This window comes from Microplitis mediator, chromosome 5 (assembly GCF_029852145.1).
Source record: "Microplitis mediator isolate UGA2020A chromosome 5, iyMicMedi2.1, whole genome shotgun sequence".
Taxonomy (NCBI): Eukaryota; Metazoa; Arthropoda; class Insecta; order Hymenoptera; family Braconidae; genus Microplitis; species Microplitis mediator.
The window spans coordinates 6,463,058-6,484,607 of NC_079973.1; the positions used below are offsets into that span (position 1 = coordinate 6,463,058).

The 21,550-nt window shown below is 24.0% G+C and overlaps 3 protein-coding genes across 4 annotated transcripts in view; 1 reads left to right on the plus strand and 2 right to left on the minus strand.

Annotated features, from left to right (window-relative positions):
• LOC130669100 (homeobox protein extradenticle) overlaps window positions 1-1,392 on the minus strand; it is a 60,948-nt gene extending 59,556 nt beyond the window's left edge. The window contains exon 1 of the mRNA XM_057471803.1: window positions 1,377-1,392. Coding sequence (XP_057327786.1) covers window position 1,377 — 1 coding nt within the window. The 5' untranslated portion in view covers window positions 1,378-1,392. The remainder of the gene's footprint in view (window positions 1-1,376) is intronic.
• Window positions 1,393-1,699: 307 nt separating this feature from the next.
• On the plus strand, window positions 1,700-3,231 carry LOC130669099 (probable serine/threonine-protein kinase DDB_G0283337). Its single transcript, XM_057471801.1, has one exon. The coding sequence runs from the start codon at window positions 1,780-1,782 to the stop codon at window positions 3,151-3,153; it is 1,374 nt and encodes a 457-aa protein (XP_057327784.1). The 5' UTR covers window positions 1,700-1,779; the 3' UTR covers window positions 3,154-3,231.
• A 1,501-nt stretch (window positions 3,232-4,732) lies between these two features.
• Window positions 4,733-20,144, minus strand: LOC130669101 (uncharacterized). 2 transcript variants are annotated; one of them, XM_057471811.1, is made up of 5 exons: window positions 19,987-20,144; window positions 9,305-9,406; window positions 8,505-8,699; window positions 6,824-7,032; window positions 4,733-5,342 (listed from the first exon to the last, which is right to left on the minus strand). In XM_057471811.1, the coding sequence occupies exons 2-5, from the start codon at window positions 9,396-9,398 to the stop codon at window positions 5,184-5,186; spliced, it is 657 nt and encodes a 218-aa protein (XP_057327794.1). In that variant the 5' UTR covers window positions 9,399-9,406; window positions 19,987-20,144; the 3' UTR covers window positions 4,733-5,183. The 2 variants fall into 2 exon arrangements, with proteins under 2 accessions (XP_057327794.1, XP_057327795.1); XM_057471812.1 differs by having other exon boundaries at window positions 4,743-5,342; window positions 6,824-7,029.
• Between the last annotated feature and the right edge of the window lie 1,406 nt (window positions 20,145-21,550).

Consider the following 21,550-nt stretch of genomic DNA (forward strand, 5'->3'; position numbering starts at 1 on the left):
GCGTCGCGGCCATTGGAAAATATTCTAGCGGGAAATTTTAAATATTTTGTTTAGTCGACTATTAAAAAGTTTAATATTAGTCGTACGAATGTCTATAATTTTTTAAATAAATTCAATATTTAAATGAGTCATTGATAGTTTTATGAATACTTAGTAAGTATTTAATTAATTAATGAATTTATCAAAATTAAAAAAAAGTTTGCTAGTCTGGTGGCTCCACCTTTTAGATGAAATAAAAAATAAATGAAAGTCTACTTTATCAATGCGGAATTTTTAAAATGTAAATGAAATAAAATATCAAAAATCCATATTTCGATAATAAAAATATCAGTATGCAAATTTTTTTTAAGTTCATTATTTTAATGAATTTATTTGTTCATTTAAAATTTATGAACTGTCTTATATCTGCTATATTTTAACTCATTAAATTATAAATCGATAATAATCGATTTTACCACATGTAAATTTTCATGATCCTGCAGTAGGTATGACCCAGAAGTCAACAGACAATCGAAAATTTATGGATGTTTTTTTTAACAAATGAATTACAAAAAAAAAAATACTAAAAATATGCACATGTAGAAAATTGAAAAAACTATAGGTGCATTTATTTGAAATTTTTTTTTTTTTTATAATTTATCGTTTTGATAAAAATCCAAAAATTATCAGACCTTGGCTAACTTCAGTATCATGAAGTCAGCAGACAATTAACAACTTTCGAATTTTTTTTTAACAATTTAATTTAAAAAAATAAAATTAAAAAATATGCACATGTAGAAAATTTAAAAAATTATAGGTGCAAATTTTTAAATATTTTTTCTTTCTAATTTATCATTTTTAGAAGAATCCAAAAATTATTAGACGTTGGCTAATTTCAGGATCATAAATTTTAATTCATGATTTATTTTTGTGTTTGCATACAAATTAATTATCAAAATTCATAAGTTCCCATTAAAAATTGCGGTTTTCTAATTTAATAATTCGTTAAATTTCATGGGTGTGAATGTACCTGACAATTATATCAATTTTTCAAATTTTAGAATAAATAAATTAACTTTAAGTAGAATAAAAATTTAAAATTGGGTATTTAGATAAATAAAAAAATTAGTTCGCGCGTCTTTTTTAATATCATTATTTTAAAAAATTTATTTATTTATTTATTTGAAATCCATAAAATCTCTCATGTCTGCTACATTCTCACTCATTTAATTCCGATCAAATTTTTATGATCAGAATTTATCAAATTATTTAAACAGAAAAATACCAAATTCAAATTTTAATTTACATTCTCCCGAATTAAAAAATCAAATTAAATTAAAAAATAATCATAAAAGTAATTAATGACACTTCAAATTCCTAATAATTAATCTACTCACTTTTTTTACTTCAGTCATCAATTTGCTAAAATAATTTTTAATTCAGATCTTTTTAAAATTGTACTGCAGCTCCACCTATAAAAAAAAGTTAATACAAATTATTTGTAATCAATATAAATATATTACTAAATAATCCAACTACTCCATAGTTAATTAATAATAAAATTAAATAATAATTAAAAAATAAAACATTTACTAAATAATTTATTATTCTATAATTTTTTGAATTTAACCAGCTTCCAAAATGGCACCACCTGCCAACAGCAGTAAGTTCACGAGTCTCCTCACACTCTAAATTTTTTAGCAATAAAATAAATTTAAATTCTATATAAATTATTTTAAAAAATTTATAACTAAGTTTTAAAAAGTAGAAAATTAAAAACACTGAAAAGTTTTATTTAAAATGCAGGTGAATTGGGCAAATTGGCGGCAGCCTAACGGCAACACTTGTAATTACAATTACAACTTTCCGTCACAGTCACTTCATTCTCATTGTAACTGTATCGCTGTAGGTTATCCCAATCTCACTTCCACGTGGCTCGCACAATTATTCAAAGTCCAACAAAACATCATAGCAAATTATCAGGTTCATTTCAATCACGGCCTAATTGGCTCATCATCGTCATCATCACCATCACCATCGCAGCAAAATAATCCAAGAACCCGAGTTAATTCACCATTAATTAACCAGACAAACTTTAAAAACACCAGCAACGAACCTGAGCCGGTCATCATCCAAGAAATTCCAAGTAAGATAACTAGTGATAAAAATAATCAGACCGAGACAATGGATCCTAAAAAATTCGTAGTCGAGACGCGATTTAATGCATTTGCTGTTAATTTTAAAAACGTTAATGGAATCAGCGAAGATCAAGTGCGTGAAATATTTTCTGTTTACGGTAAAATAAAACGAATTGCGCAAACAGGTGACAATTATGGTCTTTGTTTTGTTAATTATGAAAATGAAGATGATGCTGTTCAATCTGTCCTCGGTGTTAAAAATCATCCTGATATTAGATTACGGGAAGCCAGATTTACAACAGATCGTTCTAAAAAACAAACTGATAATTCATCATTCAGTAATTTTAATGGAAACAACGGCAATTCAAATACCAGTAACGGATTCAACACCAACACTTACAATAATTATTCAAATGAAAGTGCAAGTAAATCAATTGAACCGATTGTTGATGAAAAATTATCTAAATCAGATGAATGGCCAACAGAAACTAAAATTGAACAGGAATCAGTTGTCCTGTCACGTGACAACGATCCAAGCAAAAATGAACAAAGAAACATTCCGATGTCATATGATACTCAACCTTTACCAGCCGCAACGGAATCAAGTGAAACTTCAAATAATTTGGAAAAAGTAACCGAAGAAGACCAGCGTTCAAATGCTTCAGCTAAATCTCAAGTACAAATCCCTGAATTGGTGGCGAAAATATCAAAATTATCAAAAGGTAGCAGCAGTTCCTTGGAGAATGAGTCCACGTTCCCCAAGATGCCGATTGAGAAAATGGCACAGGAGATTTTGGTGGCCAACATTGAAGAGGGGGTCAACATTCATGCTATTTTGCAATTATTGGAAAAGTATCAACCGTTTGCAGCAACTGATATTCAAAAATATGTACCAAGTAATTTGCGTTACTGTTATGTTTATTTCACTTCACAGCAACGGGCTCAAGCTGTTGAATCCGAGTTCAATAACTGCGTTCTTATGGACAAAAAATTACTGGTTGTCAGAGCTAACAACTTGGTAAATGTTTATGCTTAGTATTATTAATATATTTTCATATCTAATTAATAAAGTAATAAGTTATTATAATTATTAAGAGATATATATTTTTAATATTTGATATGAAGAACAAATTTATATTTTTTTGAATTGGAATGATACTGAGATTACAAGTATGAGAAAAAATGTTTTTTTAAAAGTAATTAGTGGCTGATATGATTAAAAAATGGGCAGTGTTACAGTTTATCTTTGGGCTTAAAGCCAAAAATGTATAACGTTATATATTATTTAGTAGAATTTATACACAAAAAAAGATTTTCGTGGCGCAAGAAAAATTTTTCATTATGAAATGAAAACAAAAATTTTCTTAGGACTAAAAAAAAATTTTTTCTCAGCTCAAGAAAATTTTTCCTCGTCTCAAAAAAATTTCAGTTTTCAATTGATAAAGAAAAAAAATTCTGAGCGCAAGTAAAAATTTTCTTGAGGCGAGTAAAAATTTTTTGCGTCAAGAAATTCTTTTTTTTTTGTGTATTGAGTAAAACTATTCATGATTATTATAAAATAATTTTTTTTTTGAACAGTAATACGATGAATTCATCTTATAAAAGTGTCACGACTAAAATGATAATTAATACAAAATTAAAGCTTGTTTAAATATTTGAAATAATTAAAACAATCGATCAAAATTATTAATTGATATGTTGATTAAAAAAACTTATACTTGATCCAAAAATTAAATTAATTAGATTTATATTCATGGTATAAATATAACCATATATATTATTTGATATATTTGTTTATTTAAAGTAAGATTATGATTCAAGTATTTTAGTTCATAACTCATTATTATTATTTAAATAAGATTACTTTTTTTTACTCACGTGACAAAATTAAATGTGCAATTTAAATATTTAAATTTAAAGCTCATCACGTTTATTTATGCAAATTAAATCGTTGAAAGAAAATGATTGATAAGTAATTACTAATTGACAGTAATTTCATTGCGTAATTGAAAAAATTAATAATAAAAAAAACGAAATGATTAAAATTCAGATTAAAAAAAAATAAGTTTTCATAATTTTTGCTTAAATTATAATTTTTTTTTTTAAATAATTGAAACTTTAAAAATTCCTTTACTTTATTACGAACAATTATCTGTCAAATTTTTTTTTTTTTTTTTTCAAAAATCAATAACTCAAAATTGAAAATTTGTTAAAAATAGATCAGACTTTTTTTTTTAATGTAATAAATAAATTTCTTACTCTTAATCAAAATAATTACAATTATTTATTTTTTAGTCCTCAATTTTATCAACAATTTTATACTTTTTTTTTTTTCTTTTATAAACCAAAAATTTTTAATTTGAATGAACGTTGACAAAAAAAAGATTTATTTTTTAAATTTCACTGAAATTCAAATAAAAAAAAAATTATTAGTGAAGGCAAAAAAAAAATACGAAAGTAATTAATAAAATTTTATTTGTTAAAAAAAAACGTACAATAAACTTTCATTAAAATGCAATACAATCTCTTTTTTTCTTTTTTTTTTTTAAATTATTATTTATCATTCACTTGCATTTGTACCGCAGTATTCAATTTTTAACAAAAAAAAATTCTACGTACAATAATTAATAAAAAAAACTATTTTCTTTAATGACTGATCTCGTCTGTTACATAAAAACAAACAGTGAAATATCTTAACAGATTAAAAACATGTCTAAGAAATTTAATATCAAAATATACTATTGAGTTGCTGTATTATGATTCATAGAAATTTATATTAAAACGTTTATTTAATTTTTTTAATGGTAAAAAATTTTAAAAACAGTCCAGACGATCAAGTCATATGTTATTTTACTAAACTTAATTAATTATAGACTACATATATTGAGTATAATGTTAGTACAATATAAATATATTAAATTTTATAAAAATAAATGAGATGAAACAGAATTGACAATTACAATATAAAAACTTTTTAATTTATGATATTTTGTTTTTTATTTTTTAATATTATTATCATTTTTTTTATCTATATTAATTATAAGTTATTATTTATTATAATTAATTTCAAAGACGAATTCCGGGGTTTCGAGATGCTACGAAGTTGAGAAGTTCATCGCTGTCTTCACAAACAAATGGTTTGAGATGATGACAGGCAACGTCATGCCACTTGACACCGTCGTTGTAGAAGTTGTTTAGAATGGCTAGACATGACTCGTCGTTACCCTGATTTTTATAGACATGACATATTATTTATTTTTATATATGTAGAGTATGATAAACTTTTTTGTTTATTTAAATTGAAGGAAATTATGTAAGTGGGGCTTGGGTTAATTTAATTGTTTTTTAATTTTTCATCAGTTTAAAAAAAAAGTTATGCACAAATTAAATTCTTTAGGGATATGCAAATAGTGTTAGTCTTGAATTAAATCCCGACTAGATAAGAGACCGAGTACCCGATCAGGGAACTAGTACCCGAACGCTCATGTATTTGTATATCTATATTTACTAAATTATACTAAATATAGATATAAAAATTGATGGAGTGACAAAGTACTAGTTTCCTGATCGGGTACTAGGTCTCTTAGCTTACACCTGGAAAAAGTTTGATGTAACTTGGGTAAAAAAAAAATTAGTTTCGAAAAGATTCATGATAATGAATTTCTAAATTTAAAACACTTTTAATCTTTAAGTTGATCATTTTTAGATTTTAAAAAAAATCCAAGGAAAAACATTTTCAACCTGACCTCGTTTTTGAATAGTTCTGATAAGAGTCAAAAATATTAATACACAATGGGTTATCTTTTTATTTTTAGAATTTTTTATACCAACACAATTCTTAAATCGAATTATTTCTGCTCAAAAAATTTTTTTTAAGTTCCAAAAATTATCAACGTAAAGTTCAGAATTGATTCAAATTTAGAAATTATTATGAATCTTTTTGAAATAGGGTAGAAGTACAATTTGTAGCCACTGCTTCATTTTTGGACGTTTGAAACTTTATTTTAATTAATGCAAAAGTACTAAAAAAAATTGCATCCTAATAGTGAGGTAAAAGTATCTTGGAACACATTTTAAAAAATTAATTGTGTCTGCGTATTTTACAAATTGTTTTATTAAAATTTTTGAGGTGTCCAAAATTGACCCCAAAATGGTACCTCTACCCTATTATTGGAACGAATTTTTTTTTATTGAAAAGATGTTTTAGTCATTCATTCAAAAAAAAAAGGAAGCATCCCAGATGCTTTAATTACGGCATTACTATTCATGTTTTCGGAAAATTCGAATTTGAATATTTGATTTGTATTTTTTTTTATTTAATTTTTCACTTACATGCACTAAATTGTAAAGTAATCATTATTCATTAGTAATTAGGAATTTTTGAACTATAAAATTTATGAATGCTTTGAAAACTTACAAATTATTCTCACATCTTAGAAATTTTTGAATAAGATGAAAATATTTGAAGTAAAAGAAATTAAGCCTCGGTTCGCATAATTAGAAGTTTTAAAATCTTAGTCAATTTTTTTAATGTAATTTTTTTTTTTATCAGATAAACATTAATAAAATTTTTTAAATATTTGGTAATGGTCTAAAAATGGTACTGTTTTAGACCGCATAAAAATTCATACAGATAAAAGATGAAGTAAGAAAAGTAAACTAAATATTTTTGAATAAATAATTAATATTTGTGAATAATAAATTACCTGAGCGGCTTCACGATTATCTGGTTGAGCTTGACCATATCCACCAGTATTACTCCAGTCACCGGTATTACGCTGAGTTGTTGGTCCAATCTTAGCTCCAGATCCTGACCAGAACCATCCGTTAATGTTCTGAGGTTGGAGATCTGGTCTGTCACAACCATTGAAATTACATTTACGTCCTGATGTCCAGATGTATCTTATGTTGCCTGCTAAGAGAATTGATGTTCATTAAATAACTTGAAAAATTCATTCTAACATATGAACCCAAGTTTTTAAATCAACCGTTAATTTATATGAATACCTACAAGAGTATCTTAATATTTATAATTAAATAAAATACCAGTCATTCTTTTTAACGAAATCATTTTTCGGCCTCGCAATTATCTTGGTCAAATTTTTCTCGGTTGATTAAATCGGAACCGGTTAACATTTTTTAGCCCATATTAAGGCAGTTAAAAAATCGATCTGTACTTTCTGTCCTGATCATTACAAAATTTGAAATGGAATCAAAATTAATTTTTTAAAGTCCGGTGTTCTATTTTTTATAGAAATTTTTTTTTTAATTCTAAAATTCAAAATGAAATTTTTTTTCTTGAATTACGTACTGAGTACCAAATTGAAGCCAATCAATAAATTATTAATGATTTTACTGTTCAAAATAAAAACTATATCCCTTTTAAAAACTAAAGGCTCAAAAAATTCTGGAGGTATTTTCAAATTTAAAAAAAAATATGAAGTATTTTTTACTTTCAAATAAATTATTTTAAAAATCATAAGTGCGTCAGTTGATAAAAAAATTTCTCAGTGAAATAAAAAAAAAAAAAACGACAAGAATCAAAATTTTTTTTAATGAACGAAAGGGCGAGAGAGCAAACTCAGTCCACTAAATTTGTTTTTTAATTTGTACAGGAGGTTTTTTCTGATGTCTATTTTACCCCCACCCCTGCTATTGATAACACAATTATTTTAAATAAAAAAGTTAATTCACAAAAAAATAATTAGTGCGGACTCAAAATTGTATCAACTTACATTTAACTTTTTTTTTTATTAATTACTTTTACTGTAATTGTATAAACTTTATTGACCTTAATGAAGATTTAATGGATTAATAAAAAAAAAATAAATGAATTTTTCATACAATTGCAGTGAAAGTAATTGTGGCAATAATTAAAATTTAAATACAATTAATTTTAGTATTCAAAATTCGAACATAATAATAAACTATAAATTTTAAAAATAACAATAACAGCTTAAAATTTCTAAACGACTCATTTATAAAAAATTTAAAAAAGTAATGATAAAATCTTAAGAAAAAAAAGTAATTATTAAGTGCTAATGAAAAATAATTATTTAATTACACTCGACACAATAAAATTGCCAAGAGAAAATAAAATAATCTAAGTAGTTCATAAATAAAAATTTTTTATGCACATAAAAATAATAGTAATTTCAATTTTTATCATAAATGTCTAATTTACAGACAAAAGAAAAAGAAATTGTCACTTCACGGATATTAATTTCATTCCACAATTAACAGTAATATTTTTTTTTTATAATTAATGTAATTTTCTCTCGACTTTTATAATAATTTTATTTGATTTTATTAACTGTCACTTGAAAGTGAAAGTTGACAGTTGACAGTAAGAAATTAATAACAATAATAATAAAATTAATAAATCACCTCGTGCAATTCTTTGCTTAATAAATTCATTTTCTTGCGGTGTTTCTAATGATACTGCATCCATACAATGACGACGGCAAATATTACGTGAATCCAACCAATCAACTTCTAAACTTCTTGTTGGTTGATGTTCCCAACTGAAGAAGTATGAATGAGCTACACCTCTTGCATCTCTGTATGATGCATGACGTACTCCTGTAATTATTATTTATATTTACATATACATTAAATATTTATAAAATATAAAATAAATTATAGACAAAGGAAAGCAACAAACTATGACTTTCGCGGGACAATTGTTATTAATTTGAATTTTAAATTGGATAAAAATATTTGAAGAAAGTTGTTGAGGTTTAATGTAATCTAAGATTAAGATGAGTTATAAAAATTATAAATTATTAAGACTTTTAATTTCTACAGACGATAGACATGATAAATATATAAGTGATAGGTATTTCATTTTCACTACTATACTACTTATATTAATATCGCGCGATTAGCGCTTACTCTGATCGGTGAGGTATTTAACCTCGTGGTTATTTTGATTAAATATATACTGAGGGTACTTAATATCATAGAAAGTTTTGTGAAAATAAACCTCATCTTCATGAAATAAAATTATTTAAATAGATGGAGGTGAAAAATAATTATTGGATAGAGAGCTATACGATGATTAATTACCAAATGAATAACTTTAAATGGTTAATTTGTTATTAATGACTTTGGTGTAGATAGACGTTTGTTATTTATTATTTATTGTTGTTTTTGTTGTTATTATTATTGATATTATATAATCTTACGATTCGCACAGCTTCTTGGATCAGGTAACGCAAGTCTTCTTTGCGCTGTTACAGCAACGATGCTGATTAATAGTAAAAATAATGCTGATTTCATTATTTTATCTGTAACAAACACAAAAATTATTTTTTTTGTGAATATTCAAATGGTTTAAAATTAAATATAAAGTAAAAGTCTGAATTATTGACACTTTTTCTTTCGTGTAAACAAAATTCGTTAAAGAAAGATTCCAAAAAAGTTCGACTTGTGGAGTTTGAAACTTGAGACAGATTAGAACTTGAAGTGGAACTTTTTTTGAACTTTGGTAATTTTGGCGGTAAAAAAAAAAAGTTTATCTAGGATTTTATATGAGCAAATTTTGAGTAAAAAAAGAACGTTTTTAAAACATATTTTTACTACATTTTACCCTCGTTCCGAAAAAGTTACCATGAGAAACCAATAGTCCCATAAGAATAAAAAAAACGTTCATAAAAAGTTCCAAATTAGACGTTTTTGAACTTTTTTGAATCGGAGGTAAAATGTAGCAAAAATACATCTTCAAAAATGAGTTTTAAAAATGTTTTTTTTACACAAAATTTGCCGATAAAAATCCTAGATGTTTTCTTAATACTATCAAAATTTGAAAAGTTCAAAAAAAATTCCAATCAAAGTTCTAATCTGTTTCAAGTTTTGAAGTTCCACATGTCGAACGTTTTTGGAACGATTTTTTTTACAAGGGCTGCCAAGTGATGAACTTCAAAAATTACTATAAGCTTGAGTTTCTATACCGAAAAAAAAAATAAAAGAAGAACAGTGTCGATAATTAGATCTGTTAGTTTATGAAGAATTGAAAAGAACAACGTAATTAATTTAGTTCTTATTAATTGTATTCTTTTGAAATTAAAAAAAAAAAGCTATAAAAATAATATAAATAAATTGTCTTTTGTAAGCGAAGATAAAATAAAAATATTAACGAATTTAATTATGATAAAGTACATGAAGAAATTAAAAATAAATTAACTTAATTAAGTCAATTAATTATTTTAATTATATTTATTGATGTTAATATTTTGAAATAATTAACTAAAATTTTTATCATAAACTAAAGTGACAGTTATGTCGAAAGTTCAACATTTTTTAATTGTATGACATAAATTATTTAGCAAATTATTTTATTGAATCGATTAAATAAAATAATTGACTCGTGATTTTTATCTCTGTTGCAAAATTAGTGAAAAGACGTAATAAAATCTTTTAAATATGCATAGTAATTTGATTCATATTTTATCCCACTATAGCGAGTTTTTTATTTTATTTTGTATGATCCAGAAAATTTTGAAATTTCATGGGATAATTTGATGAAATTATTTTCCGCTCACAACTCAAATTATATGGAACAATTACTTCTATATATATTTTAGTCAAAAAAATACTAGTTCGGTCACAAAATTTATTCAAATAAATTTTTCGCGGGAATTTTTTCTTAAAAAATATCTACAAATTCGATATATAAAAAAAAAATTTCATTTCATATGGAGTTATGAAAACACTTGTATGAATAATTTTCGAATATATATATATATATATATATATATATATATATTACTTATAAAATGGTTAACATAAATTCAAAAATTAATTAATTCACTGAAAAAATCTTTATTTATTGCATGCAGATTTGTAAAAAAATAAATTGATGATGACACCTAAAATATTTCAACTATTAGTATATTTTATAAAACAAGAATGAACCCAAACAAGTTAAAAATAGTCGATGAATAACATATATATCTCGTGAAATAAATTCTTGCAAAAGTCATCTCGTTTCGCGCCACAAAATAAAAATTAAAAAAAAAATTCTTTCTCAACCAAAATTTAATGATCATTAATTTTTTTTTACTTTCAGTATACTCCAATTTATTTAACTGTCTTTGAATCCATACAAGGATAAATAAATTTAAAAGAAAATACATGGAGTTTTTGATACTCATCAGAATATCATTAAATCACGATTACGAAGTTTGCCTTGATTCTGTTCACGAACATTCAATTTTTACTGGGTCATTTAAACCCAGCTATCAATCTCAATACATATATTAATCCCTTTGCAAATAAATTAAATATATAACACAGAATACATATCAAATATATATACATATATATTTATAGAAGCGCATCAAAGAAGATTCGAAAGTCTCGGTCACTAAAATGACCTTGGATAAATGATTGAATGGTAAATAAAATAGTATCGAGAGCTCATCATCGAAACCTATTTTTAAAAAATTATAATTTTAAATTATTCTCTCTGAATAATAACGAAAAAAAAATAAAAAAAAAAAATACGCTGCATTCATGAAATAAATTATTTAAATAAAAAAATAATTAACGACTGCAGACATAAAAATAGTGCGGTAAAATATGTTAATTAATGAGCAGCATAACTCATGGTCCAAGTGAAAGTGACACTAATATTTGACGAGAACATAATTTCTAAATGGATCTTCACATAATAAAATATTAAATAAATCATAAAAATTAAGCAATATGACAAAGGATAGATGAATAGATCTTTTTTTTTGTTTTAAATATAATAACATAATAAAATATATATGTAACATATTACAAAATCTCTATAACGATTTATTAATACACTAGTTGAGTAATTTTTTAAAAAACAAGACAATGTAATGTAATATAATGTATGAACAAGCTAATAAATATAAGTTTGTACGCATTACGGTATTGTGTATGACGTATATACATTAATATATATATATATATATATTAATGTATATATATGCATCCTAACGGACCATCAGCTATACGATCGTCTTCAGATTGCAGTTATTCTGTATAAAACAATGCCGTTTTCAAACTCAATAATAAACATAATAATACTTGGCCATTTTACCCCGCGGCCCAATTTACGTCCCATTATTCGGATACCGATCGTCTGGTTTTAATATATATTATTTTATATTAAATATTATTCAATATATTATGAGATAGTAAAAGTCATATTTTTTAAGTTTTCGCGGTTTTTTTTTAAATCAAGTAAAAATTTAAGTTTTAAAAATAAATCGTTTAGTAGAGCGAAACAAATTACTGGTATTATAATATTTTATTATGCATTATATATTTATATTTAATAGGCTCATTACTTAAGTACTTTAATAATAATAATTTTATTGGTAATTTAAAAAAAAAATTGAAAGTTATTTTAAATATTTAGAACATTAAAGTTTTTATTTATTTTTAAGTAAATATTTAACGGTTTTTATTGTGTGTAATTGAACATTTTGTTCGATCTGGTTGTCGTTTATTTTTAATGAAAGTTAAATATTTGACTGATTGTTATAAATTTTTTCAAAGCGCGGGAATTTTAATTTTTATGGAATAAAATTTTTTTTAATTTCTTTGAATTTTCTTAAAATTGAAAATTTAATAGTCGGAATGTTAAGAATTTTTGAATTTTTTTTTTAACAATTTAATTTAAAAACTAAAAATATGCACATGTAAAAAATCAAAAAAACTATAAGTGCAATTTTTTGAAATATATATATATATTTTTTTTAATTTACCGTTTTTAAAAAAATAATAAAATTATTAGACGTCGACTAATTTTAGTATCAGTTTAAAAAAATTTATGACAGCTTTAAATTATGTCCCTTTTAGAAACTAGAAGATGAAAAATTTCGAAATAACATGTCTATATTTTTTATTAAAATTATCGAATGAAGCAGTTTGATTTTTTTTTAACAAATCATTAATCAGGATAAAATATGAAATAATTTACTAAGTCATTAATATTTCCCATGGCATTTAAAAGTAATTAATAGTAATAGTTATGGTGTAATTTATTGTGACAAATATGAGTTATTATTTTTAATAGTATGGAATATTTTAGAACTTCAATATAAAAATAAAAAAAATGTAAAAGTGAATCCAGATATTCAAGTTTTTATATTTTTTATAAGATATATTAGCGTATTATGGAATCACGCTAAATTCCGATGGAAAATTTCGTAACTTGCATTTTATACTGGATCGCGCAACCTGTGACGATCGATATCTCTTGAAGAACACGACGAAGAATCGATAAGGGTAAACGTCGAGAGTAAAAGGCTTGATTATTCTCAAGTTACTTATATTTAAAAATAAAAAAATATAAAAAAAAATTAAACACTCTTAATATATAAACTTTCCAGTGGAAAGTATGTAATCAGCTGAACACTTTAAATTGCTCAACACAAAAATTGAAGGAAAATAAATAATTAAGGGAAAAATTAATGTAATAAAAAATAATTTTTATTACGAGTAATTTGTACAATTATTATTATTTTTTTTTTTTCCATTCTTTAGATCTGAGACTATGGGAATGAATGGATGTTGTATTTTATTTTTTTTCCTAATATAGCAGGCATCTTACAAAGTATTAAATCACCGAGAATAATTCGTAATAACCCATTTCTGGCGTTAATTTTTTTTTTGCTGGAATGATATAACTTGAGATTCAAAAACTTATTAACATTTCCAAGGATTCTTAGAAAATTCTATGAGTAATTCAATAATTTTTTATCCGCCGATGCATGACACGGTTTTTTTAAAATTACATACATTTTAGTCGAAATTAAAAAAATTTTTTTTTTTTCAATTTCCACTAAAAAAAATTTTAAATTTAAAACTAAAAAATTATAATTTTGAATTACAATAATAATGTTTATGTCATATATATTATTAAATTATATATTGATACGAATTATAATTATAATGTTCAGTTAAACATTGAAAAATTTTTGTTTATGTATTTTTAAAAAATTAGAAAGTCACTGATTTATTTGACAATTATTTAAACAGTAAAATAATTCATAAATACTTATGTGTAATTACATTTTCTGTCAACAAATTAATGAAGTAAAAAATGAAAATTGACATTTTTATAACATAAACTTATATTTTTATAGTTTTCACTTTCTAATTTATTTTAAATTCATAGTCGATTATTTATTTGGCTCATAAATTTCAACAAAAGTGCAAATAAATTTTTTTTTTTATACCTTTAACAATTTAAATTTATTGACTTGAATTTTCATAAACAATGAGAATAAAAAACATTGATTCTTTAGAATTATTTATTATCATTACTTTTTTTTTTTAAATAGTGCAGCAATTTTTAATCATAGTTTATAATTATTTAATTAATATTCAGTACCCACTGAGAAATGTAATTTTTTTAATTTATATTATATTCAAATACTTTCTTTTTATAACATCAAAATTTCTATAAATTAACTACTCGATTTAACAACTGTACCAACAAAAAAATATAACAAATTAATTTAAGTAAATTATTAATGGATATTCAAATTAAGATAATTAATCAACGCCATACTCTCTAATTTTTTCAAATTAATTTTTTTTTTTTTTTATAAACTCTCATATAACTTTTTTAATCATGTGAGTGAATTTTCAATCTAAATTCTGATTGAATCACTTACAGTTTGATTTTCAATGTCATATAAAAAAAAGTGAAAGATTAATTTGTAGAGAATTAGATGGCCTATAAAAAAAGTTGAAGAGAATAAATTGATAAATTGAAAATTTTTCAATTTCAGGCGTTTTAATATAAAAAAATTTGAATTTCAATGTAAAAAAATAAAAAATATACTTTGTTGCAACATATGTATGGTCTATAAAAAAAAAGATTATTTGGAACGTAAAAAAAAAAAAATAATAATAATAATAATAATAATAATAGTAATAATAATAACAATAATAATATGAAGTAATTTTTTACGATAATAATTTCATGTCAAATTTTATAAAATTATTTGCAGTTTTTTTTTATTCAAATTGAAATTTCTACCATGAATAAAATTTTTTTTTTTTTTTCAAATCTACCAAAAATTTAACACAGTGAATTTAAAAATAATGCAATAATAATTAATAGTATTCAAGATTTCACAGATGATGAGTATTTTAAAATTAATCACCATTAGTCAATATTTAAATGTCAGTATTATTATTATTTCCATATAAAAAGAATTTTTCGAAAAACATTCCAAAAAAGTTGATAACAGTAAACTTTCAAATTTGAACTTTGAGTTGATCATTTTTTGAACTATGAAGAAAACTCAATAAGAACAAAAATATCTGATCTTGTTCTTGACTAGTTTTGCTAAGAGTCAAAAACCGTTCATAGTTAGTTTACAAGTCTTTTATCTGTTTAGAGTGAAGAGAGTCCTTCTTTTTTTTATGAGAAAACAAATGATTAAAATTGTCGCATGAGCCATTCTTCCCACAAAAAGAGGTAAAAATTTAAACTTTCAGATGGAGGTATGGTGAAAAATAGTATGCACACCACGGAGGAAGATAAGATATCCCAATCCACGTTTTTGCCACCCTCGTTTTTGATTCAGATAGGCAATTACACGGTTCCATGCGTTTTGAGCACCTGACAAAATATCCCCGACAAAATATCTCTGGACAAAATATCCCCAGTTTTGTGTCAGTTTTTTTGGCTTTTTTCACTATTTTTGCTTTTTTTTCATTGGGATATTATGTCCGGAGATATTTTGTCGGGGATATTTTGTCAGGTGCTCAAAACGCCTGATACCCAATTACACACGCGGATTGAAATGTTCTACTTTCCTCCTTAGGTGTGTAATTTACTATGACTTCTTAATTTTTTTAAAATTCAAAAAATGATCAACTCAAAATTCAAAACTGTCTCAAATTTGAAAGTTAATCTCATAAATCTTTTTGATACAATTTTTCTTTACACCAGTTATTAGTATTATTATTAAAAGTCCGTTCCTATTAATTTAATAAACGTTAACTCTTTTACGTCACGAGATTAGAGCGCGTATATATTTAATTAAAGTCATTTGATGAGTTAAATTAAATCTTTATTATAAATCACTCATTCACCATTCCTTGACTCGTTTATTTCTATACAGACAATTAATTGATTAATGGAAAAAATATAAAATTAAATTCTGCTAACAAGTAACAAGTCACGAGACAACACGTGTGACTTAATAATATCTCGATTGATGCAATCGAATGATCACGAGGCTTTTAGCTTTAACATATTTTATATACATATATATATAAAATATTTCTCTAATGTATATAATCGCTTACACCTTCCTATTCCATCTTATATTACACTTTAATAAACACGGTTTAGATCTAACTAATGGGTAATGAGTAATGAGTAATAGTAATGTAGCAGCCTTTGGAGAAAGTATAACTTTAACGATTTGATGATGGTTGTGCGTTTTTGTTGTTATATAGCTATATTTATTGTTGCATAATCTATGTGTGTCTACATATATTTATCATTCATTGCTAATGGTTTATAATCATTGAAAAAATTTCGTTATATATTCAATTATTTTTATTCACATTTTTAAAAATAATTATTAATAATTTCATTTATTATTATTGGAACTGGTTTTAAGTATATGTATAAGTAATCGATTTTATTACTTTGTTGTCAGACATGTTTGATAATTTTTTATTGTTTATTAAATTATTGAGTAGTAAGTTGTAATTTTTTAAAAATAATTCAAGCATTTTATGCAATCATGCATTTTTTAAGTATTTTGCAATGAGACATTTTTAATAGTTTTTTAAAATGTGTGTAAGTATTTATTACTCTGTGTCATCATGCAGAAAATTTCTTTTTTTCAAGGCTTTGTTCAAAATAATTTTGTTTTTAAAAAATAAGTAATTAAGAAAATTTGGAAAAGTTGATGATAATTTTCTTCATTAATTTCAATGAAATTTTTTTGGAATTTTCTCTTTACACTGCAAAAAATTTGCGGGGTTGACGCGGATTAAATCCGGAGTAAATAGGGAACAGAAGACTATTTATTTATTTAATCCTCTCGGAGGGAAATTCACTTCTGAAAGAAGTTTATTTCAATATCAGAACTCCGAATCGGAGTGAATGCAGATTAAAATAAAATCTAGATCACTCCGAAATCACTTCGAAAAAAAAACTCCCTATTCACTCCATTTGCGGAGTGATTTTTTTCTAAACTTTGGAACGAGTGGCGGAGTAAAGTCGAATTTAAATAAAATCCGTAATTACTCCGAATTTACTCCCAATTTTCGACTGTGCTTTCGTAGCGATTTAATAGTAATCCCTGATTAAACAACTGAATTAGATCGAATTGAACAGAATTAAATTTTTAATTCTATTTTATTCAGATAAATTCTGTTAATTCGGTACCTAACTTAAAAATGAATTCTGTCTAATTCGGCAGAAAAACCAGAATTTGTTCAAATTAAAACGAATTTGAATAATTCTATTCGGTTTAATTCTGATTAATTCGAAAATAATTCTCCAATTTCTGGTTCTGAATCCGAACTAAACTTAATAAAAACAGATTCAAAATTTTTAAATCGGTTTTATTCTGTTTAATTCAAATTCAAATTTTCAATTCAGTCGAATTCTGTTTTGCAGAATTCGACAGAATATAACAGAATTAAAATTTTAAATTCGGTCGAATTCAATTGTTTAATCAGGGATAGTTTCTATTAAAAAAATAAAAATGATTTTTTGTTACAAAGAAAATAAAAGTAATTATTCAAAAATAATTAAAAAAATTTTTGTACTCTTGCATGCGTTTATAGTAATTGATATATTAAATTTATATTCAATTACAAAAGTTTAAAAAAGTCATCTAATTATTTTCAGAAAATTACTTATCAAATTTGTAATTTAAAAATTTCATTTTGGTATAAATAAAAATTTAACATGTAAAATTATAAAATATTTTCAATAATCAAAACTTCGAAAATTCCTCATAAAAAAAAAAATATAAATTATTAGTCTTCTTAATAAAGTAAATGAAACTAACAAAGTAAGTTTTGCCAAATAATTATTATTATTAAATACTCATTTTTGTCACACTGACATACCTCGACGTAATAACATATTAGAAAGTTTCGTAAATATATTTTATAAATGGACGACATAACAGTACACAGGGTATTATAAATCAGGACTTCAATTTCCAATTGCTATGTCCACTCTTTGTATTATATATTTGTTAAAGACATTACAGAGAACGCCCAGAGGTTTTGGAATTTTTCCAACTTGCTTTTAAATTCCTGTATGTCCATATAACTTTTTTTTTTTTTTTTTTTACTTAAACTCTTAGACTTTCAATTACTATCCGCATTTATTTATTGGAATTACATTTTTGAATAAATATTTTTATAAAAACTTTTCACAAAAAATTTTTATTAAAAAAAAAATGTACGATAATTATTAAAGCCCAAGGCAATATAATAAAAAAAAAACTCAAACATTGAACCGTTACATGCAAAATAATTATTTACTGAACCGAAAATAAAATAAAGTAAAAATTGAATTAAGTTTAAATAAAATCTTAATTCAAAATAAATAATTCATTATTTAATGACAATATTAAATCATAATTATAATAGTAATGATGATGACTAATAATCCAATACGCGAATAAGTAAAATATAAGGAATGATTGCGTTTAAAGTAATAAAATAAAAATAGAGGAAACCGAAGTATAATATAAGGAGACGGATGCAAGAATCGTGTCAGTTGGATTTCTTATGGTGTAAATTAACAGAACGTGCGTATTGCGTATGCCCTATTGACAATACCATTTTAGAATAAAGTTTAATGAAAAAAGTGGACAAAATAAAAAATTACCAACACGAAGCTGAGGAATAAGAAGAAGAAGAAAAAGAATAATGAGTAAAAAGACGTGTGTTGAACACACGGTGTCACGGTAACCGTTAACTGGCCGGCTTTGCCACTGTTTCATGGAGATGCACGAGATCAGACGTTATGGTTTCGTTTCAGCTCTTTGGATATATATATATTTTTTTTCTTAAGTCTCATTATTTCTTTCATTACTTCTCGGTAATCGAAACTGGGGCTAATTTTAATTCATTATTCTTGCTTTCAACTTTTTTTTTTTTTTACTTAATTTTTTTTTTGTTTAAAAAAAATTAAAGATTTAAGAAAGTTGAGCAAAAGATAATTTATTTATTTAAAGTAAAAAAAAAATAGTTTTTTTTTTTTTTTAGTTAAAAAATATTGTTTTAAAATAAATTATTTATTTCTATAAAAATAATTATTATTATGATATATATAGAAAATAAAATATATATTAATTTTTTGTTATGTTTAATATTACGTATTTTTCATAAAAATTAAAAAATTGATCATTTCCTTTTTTAATTGAAGAAATGAATAATTATTTACGTGATATATAAAGATAAATAATTATATACATATTTCAAAGATTATGAAATTTTTAGACTCAATGCCCTTGTAATAAGAGTAATTATGTAAGTTTTAATCCTAGGTTACTGACCATGCTTATAAACAGACGTGACGATTAATAAAATGATTTTTTTTCGCAAAACTAAAAAAAAAATTTATTTCCATAATAAAATAATTAATTTTATCAATAAAACAAAATAAATTTTTTTAATAATTTTAATTTCAGTAAATCGTAAAATCACAGATATAAAAAATGTTGAATAATAATTTATTTTGACAACTAATTAAAAATAAATTTAATTAGTAATTTATTTAAAAAACGAATTTAAAAATAAAATGATTAACAGATGAAAAAAATTTTGCTAAGTAATTAGTTTATAAAATTAATAAATAATTAAGTAATTAAATAATATTACTTACAGTATTAATTAACAAAAAAAACTAACAAACTTGGGTTACAGTAAAGACAAAAAAAATTACGTGAATTAATAAAACAGCGGAAACGTGGATATGAAGAGCGGGATAACCACCTTACGATTGGGAATCACGATGAAGGAATGAACTGTCGAGCGATGGTGATGAGCCAGTATATAGTCGGCCCACATTCCCGGGTGCTACGAGTAACCTAAATAGCTCCCACCAACATTGAACCAATCGTTGTTTAACATTAAAAAGCTAAACCTCTTCTTCATGGACAGAAGGACAGGTATATACAGTAAACAGTAAACAGTAGGGTACATGTACTACCTATGGTATAAAGACACCAATAAACCAACTTTAGTCCATGAAATCTCCCCATGGTTAATTACTTCACTTGGCCTCAACCTGTACCTTACACATCAAACTGTAAGAAGAATAATAATGATAATAAAATAAAATGAAGTAACATCAATCTAATAAAGGCCCTAAGGCTCAATTTAAAACTATTAAATTATTTTTTATACACAACTCATATTTAACATTCTTTGATTTAATATCAAAGTTTACGGTCATAGATTTTGCTTAAATCATCACTCAATTTTTTTACTCAAGTCTTTTTTTTATAAATTTTTTTTTCTGCTATTATATTTTTAAATTCTTGCATTGCTTCCTTTACCTCAATTTAACTCCATTCATTATTTTTTATTTATTTTTTTATGTATATATTGTATATATTTTTTTCCTCGTAAATTTTGCAATAGTCTCTTGTCAAGAAGACTTGTTTTTAATTTCTCATACCTACTTTCATATCAGATAAGTCTTTAAAATTTATGAAATATTTTTTTAAATTTTATTTTAATTTTTTATTTTAATTATTTTAAATAAAAATTTTATTGTCAGATGAATATAATGATTTTTTAATTGAAAATTTATATTAATAAGTCGTAGATGAAAGTAAAGAAAGTTTGGAAAAATAAAAATAATGAAAACAAGTTTTCTATAGATATAGAAAAATATTTATATAAATTTATAAGATATTTAAATACATAAGTGAAAATAATCGTGATTAATTTACGATTAGTTAATGATAAATTTTCATTGATAAATTTTTAGTTGATTGCTTAATTGAGTTATAGTGATAGTTAATAGTAAATCGTAGTCATTGATGTTGTAATATAACTGTTATTAGTTATTGGTAACGAAAATTAATCTGTGATAATTATAGTTGAGTTGTTTAGTTTGTTGCGGAATCAAATAGTGGTTTTGAATAATAAAAAGTAATTAGAAATATTTTTTATTATGCTCATCAGACTATCAATTTTATATCCGGGTTGTGATTTCTTTTTATTTTCGATTTTGAATTATAATTTGAAATTTATCAGTATTTAGTATTTTGAAAATTCGGGGTAAGGTGGACAAATACCATTCGAAGCATAGCTGTCAAAGTAGAATTTTTAATAATAATAAAATATTTATTTCACGCCTTAATTGCGACGCATTTGGGTGGACTTTACTGTCGAATAGCTGGGGTTTCGCAAAACGCTTGCATAAAGTCAATTCAATA

Coding starts and splice junctions, on each gene's coding strand:
- LOC130669099 (XM_057471801.1), top strand. CDS start 1,780: ATGCAGGTGAATTGGGCAAATTGGCGGCAGCCTAACGGCAACACTTGT.
- LOC130669101 (XM_057471811.1), bottom strand. CDS start 9,398: ATGAAATCAGCATTATTTTTACTATTAATCAGCATCGTTGCTGTAACA. Junction 7,033..8,504: donor TAAGCAAAGAATTGCACGAG/GTGATTTATTAA, acceptor CAATTCTCTTAG/CAGGCAACATAAGATACATC. Junction 5,343..6,823: donor ATAATCGTGAAGCCGCTCAG/GTAATTTATTAT, acceptor TATAAAAATCAG/GGTAACGACGAGTCATGTCT.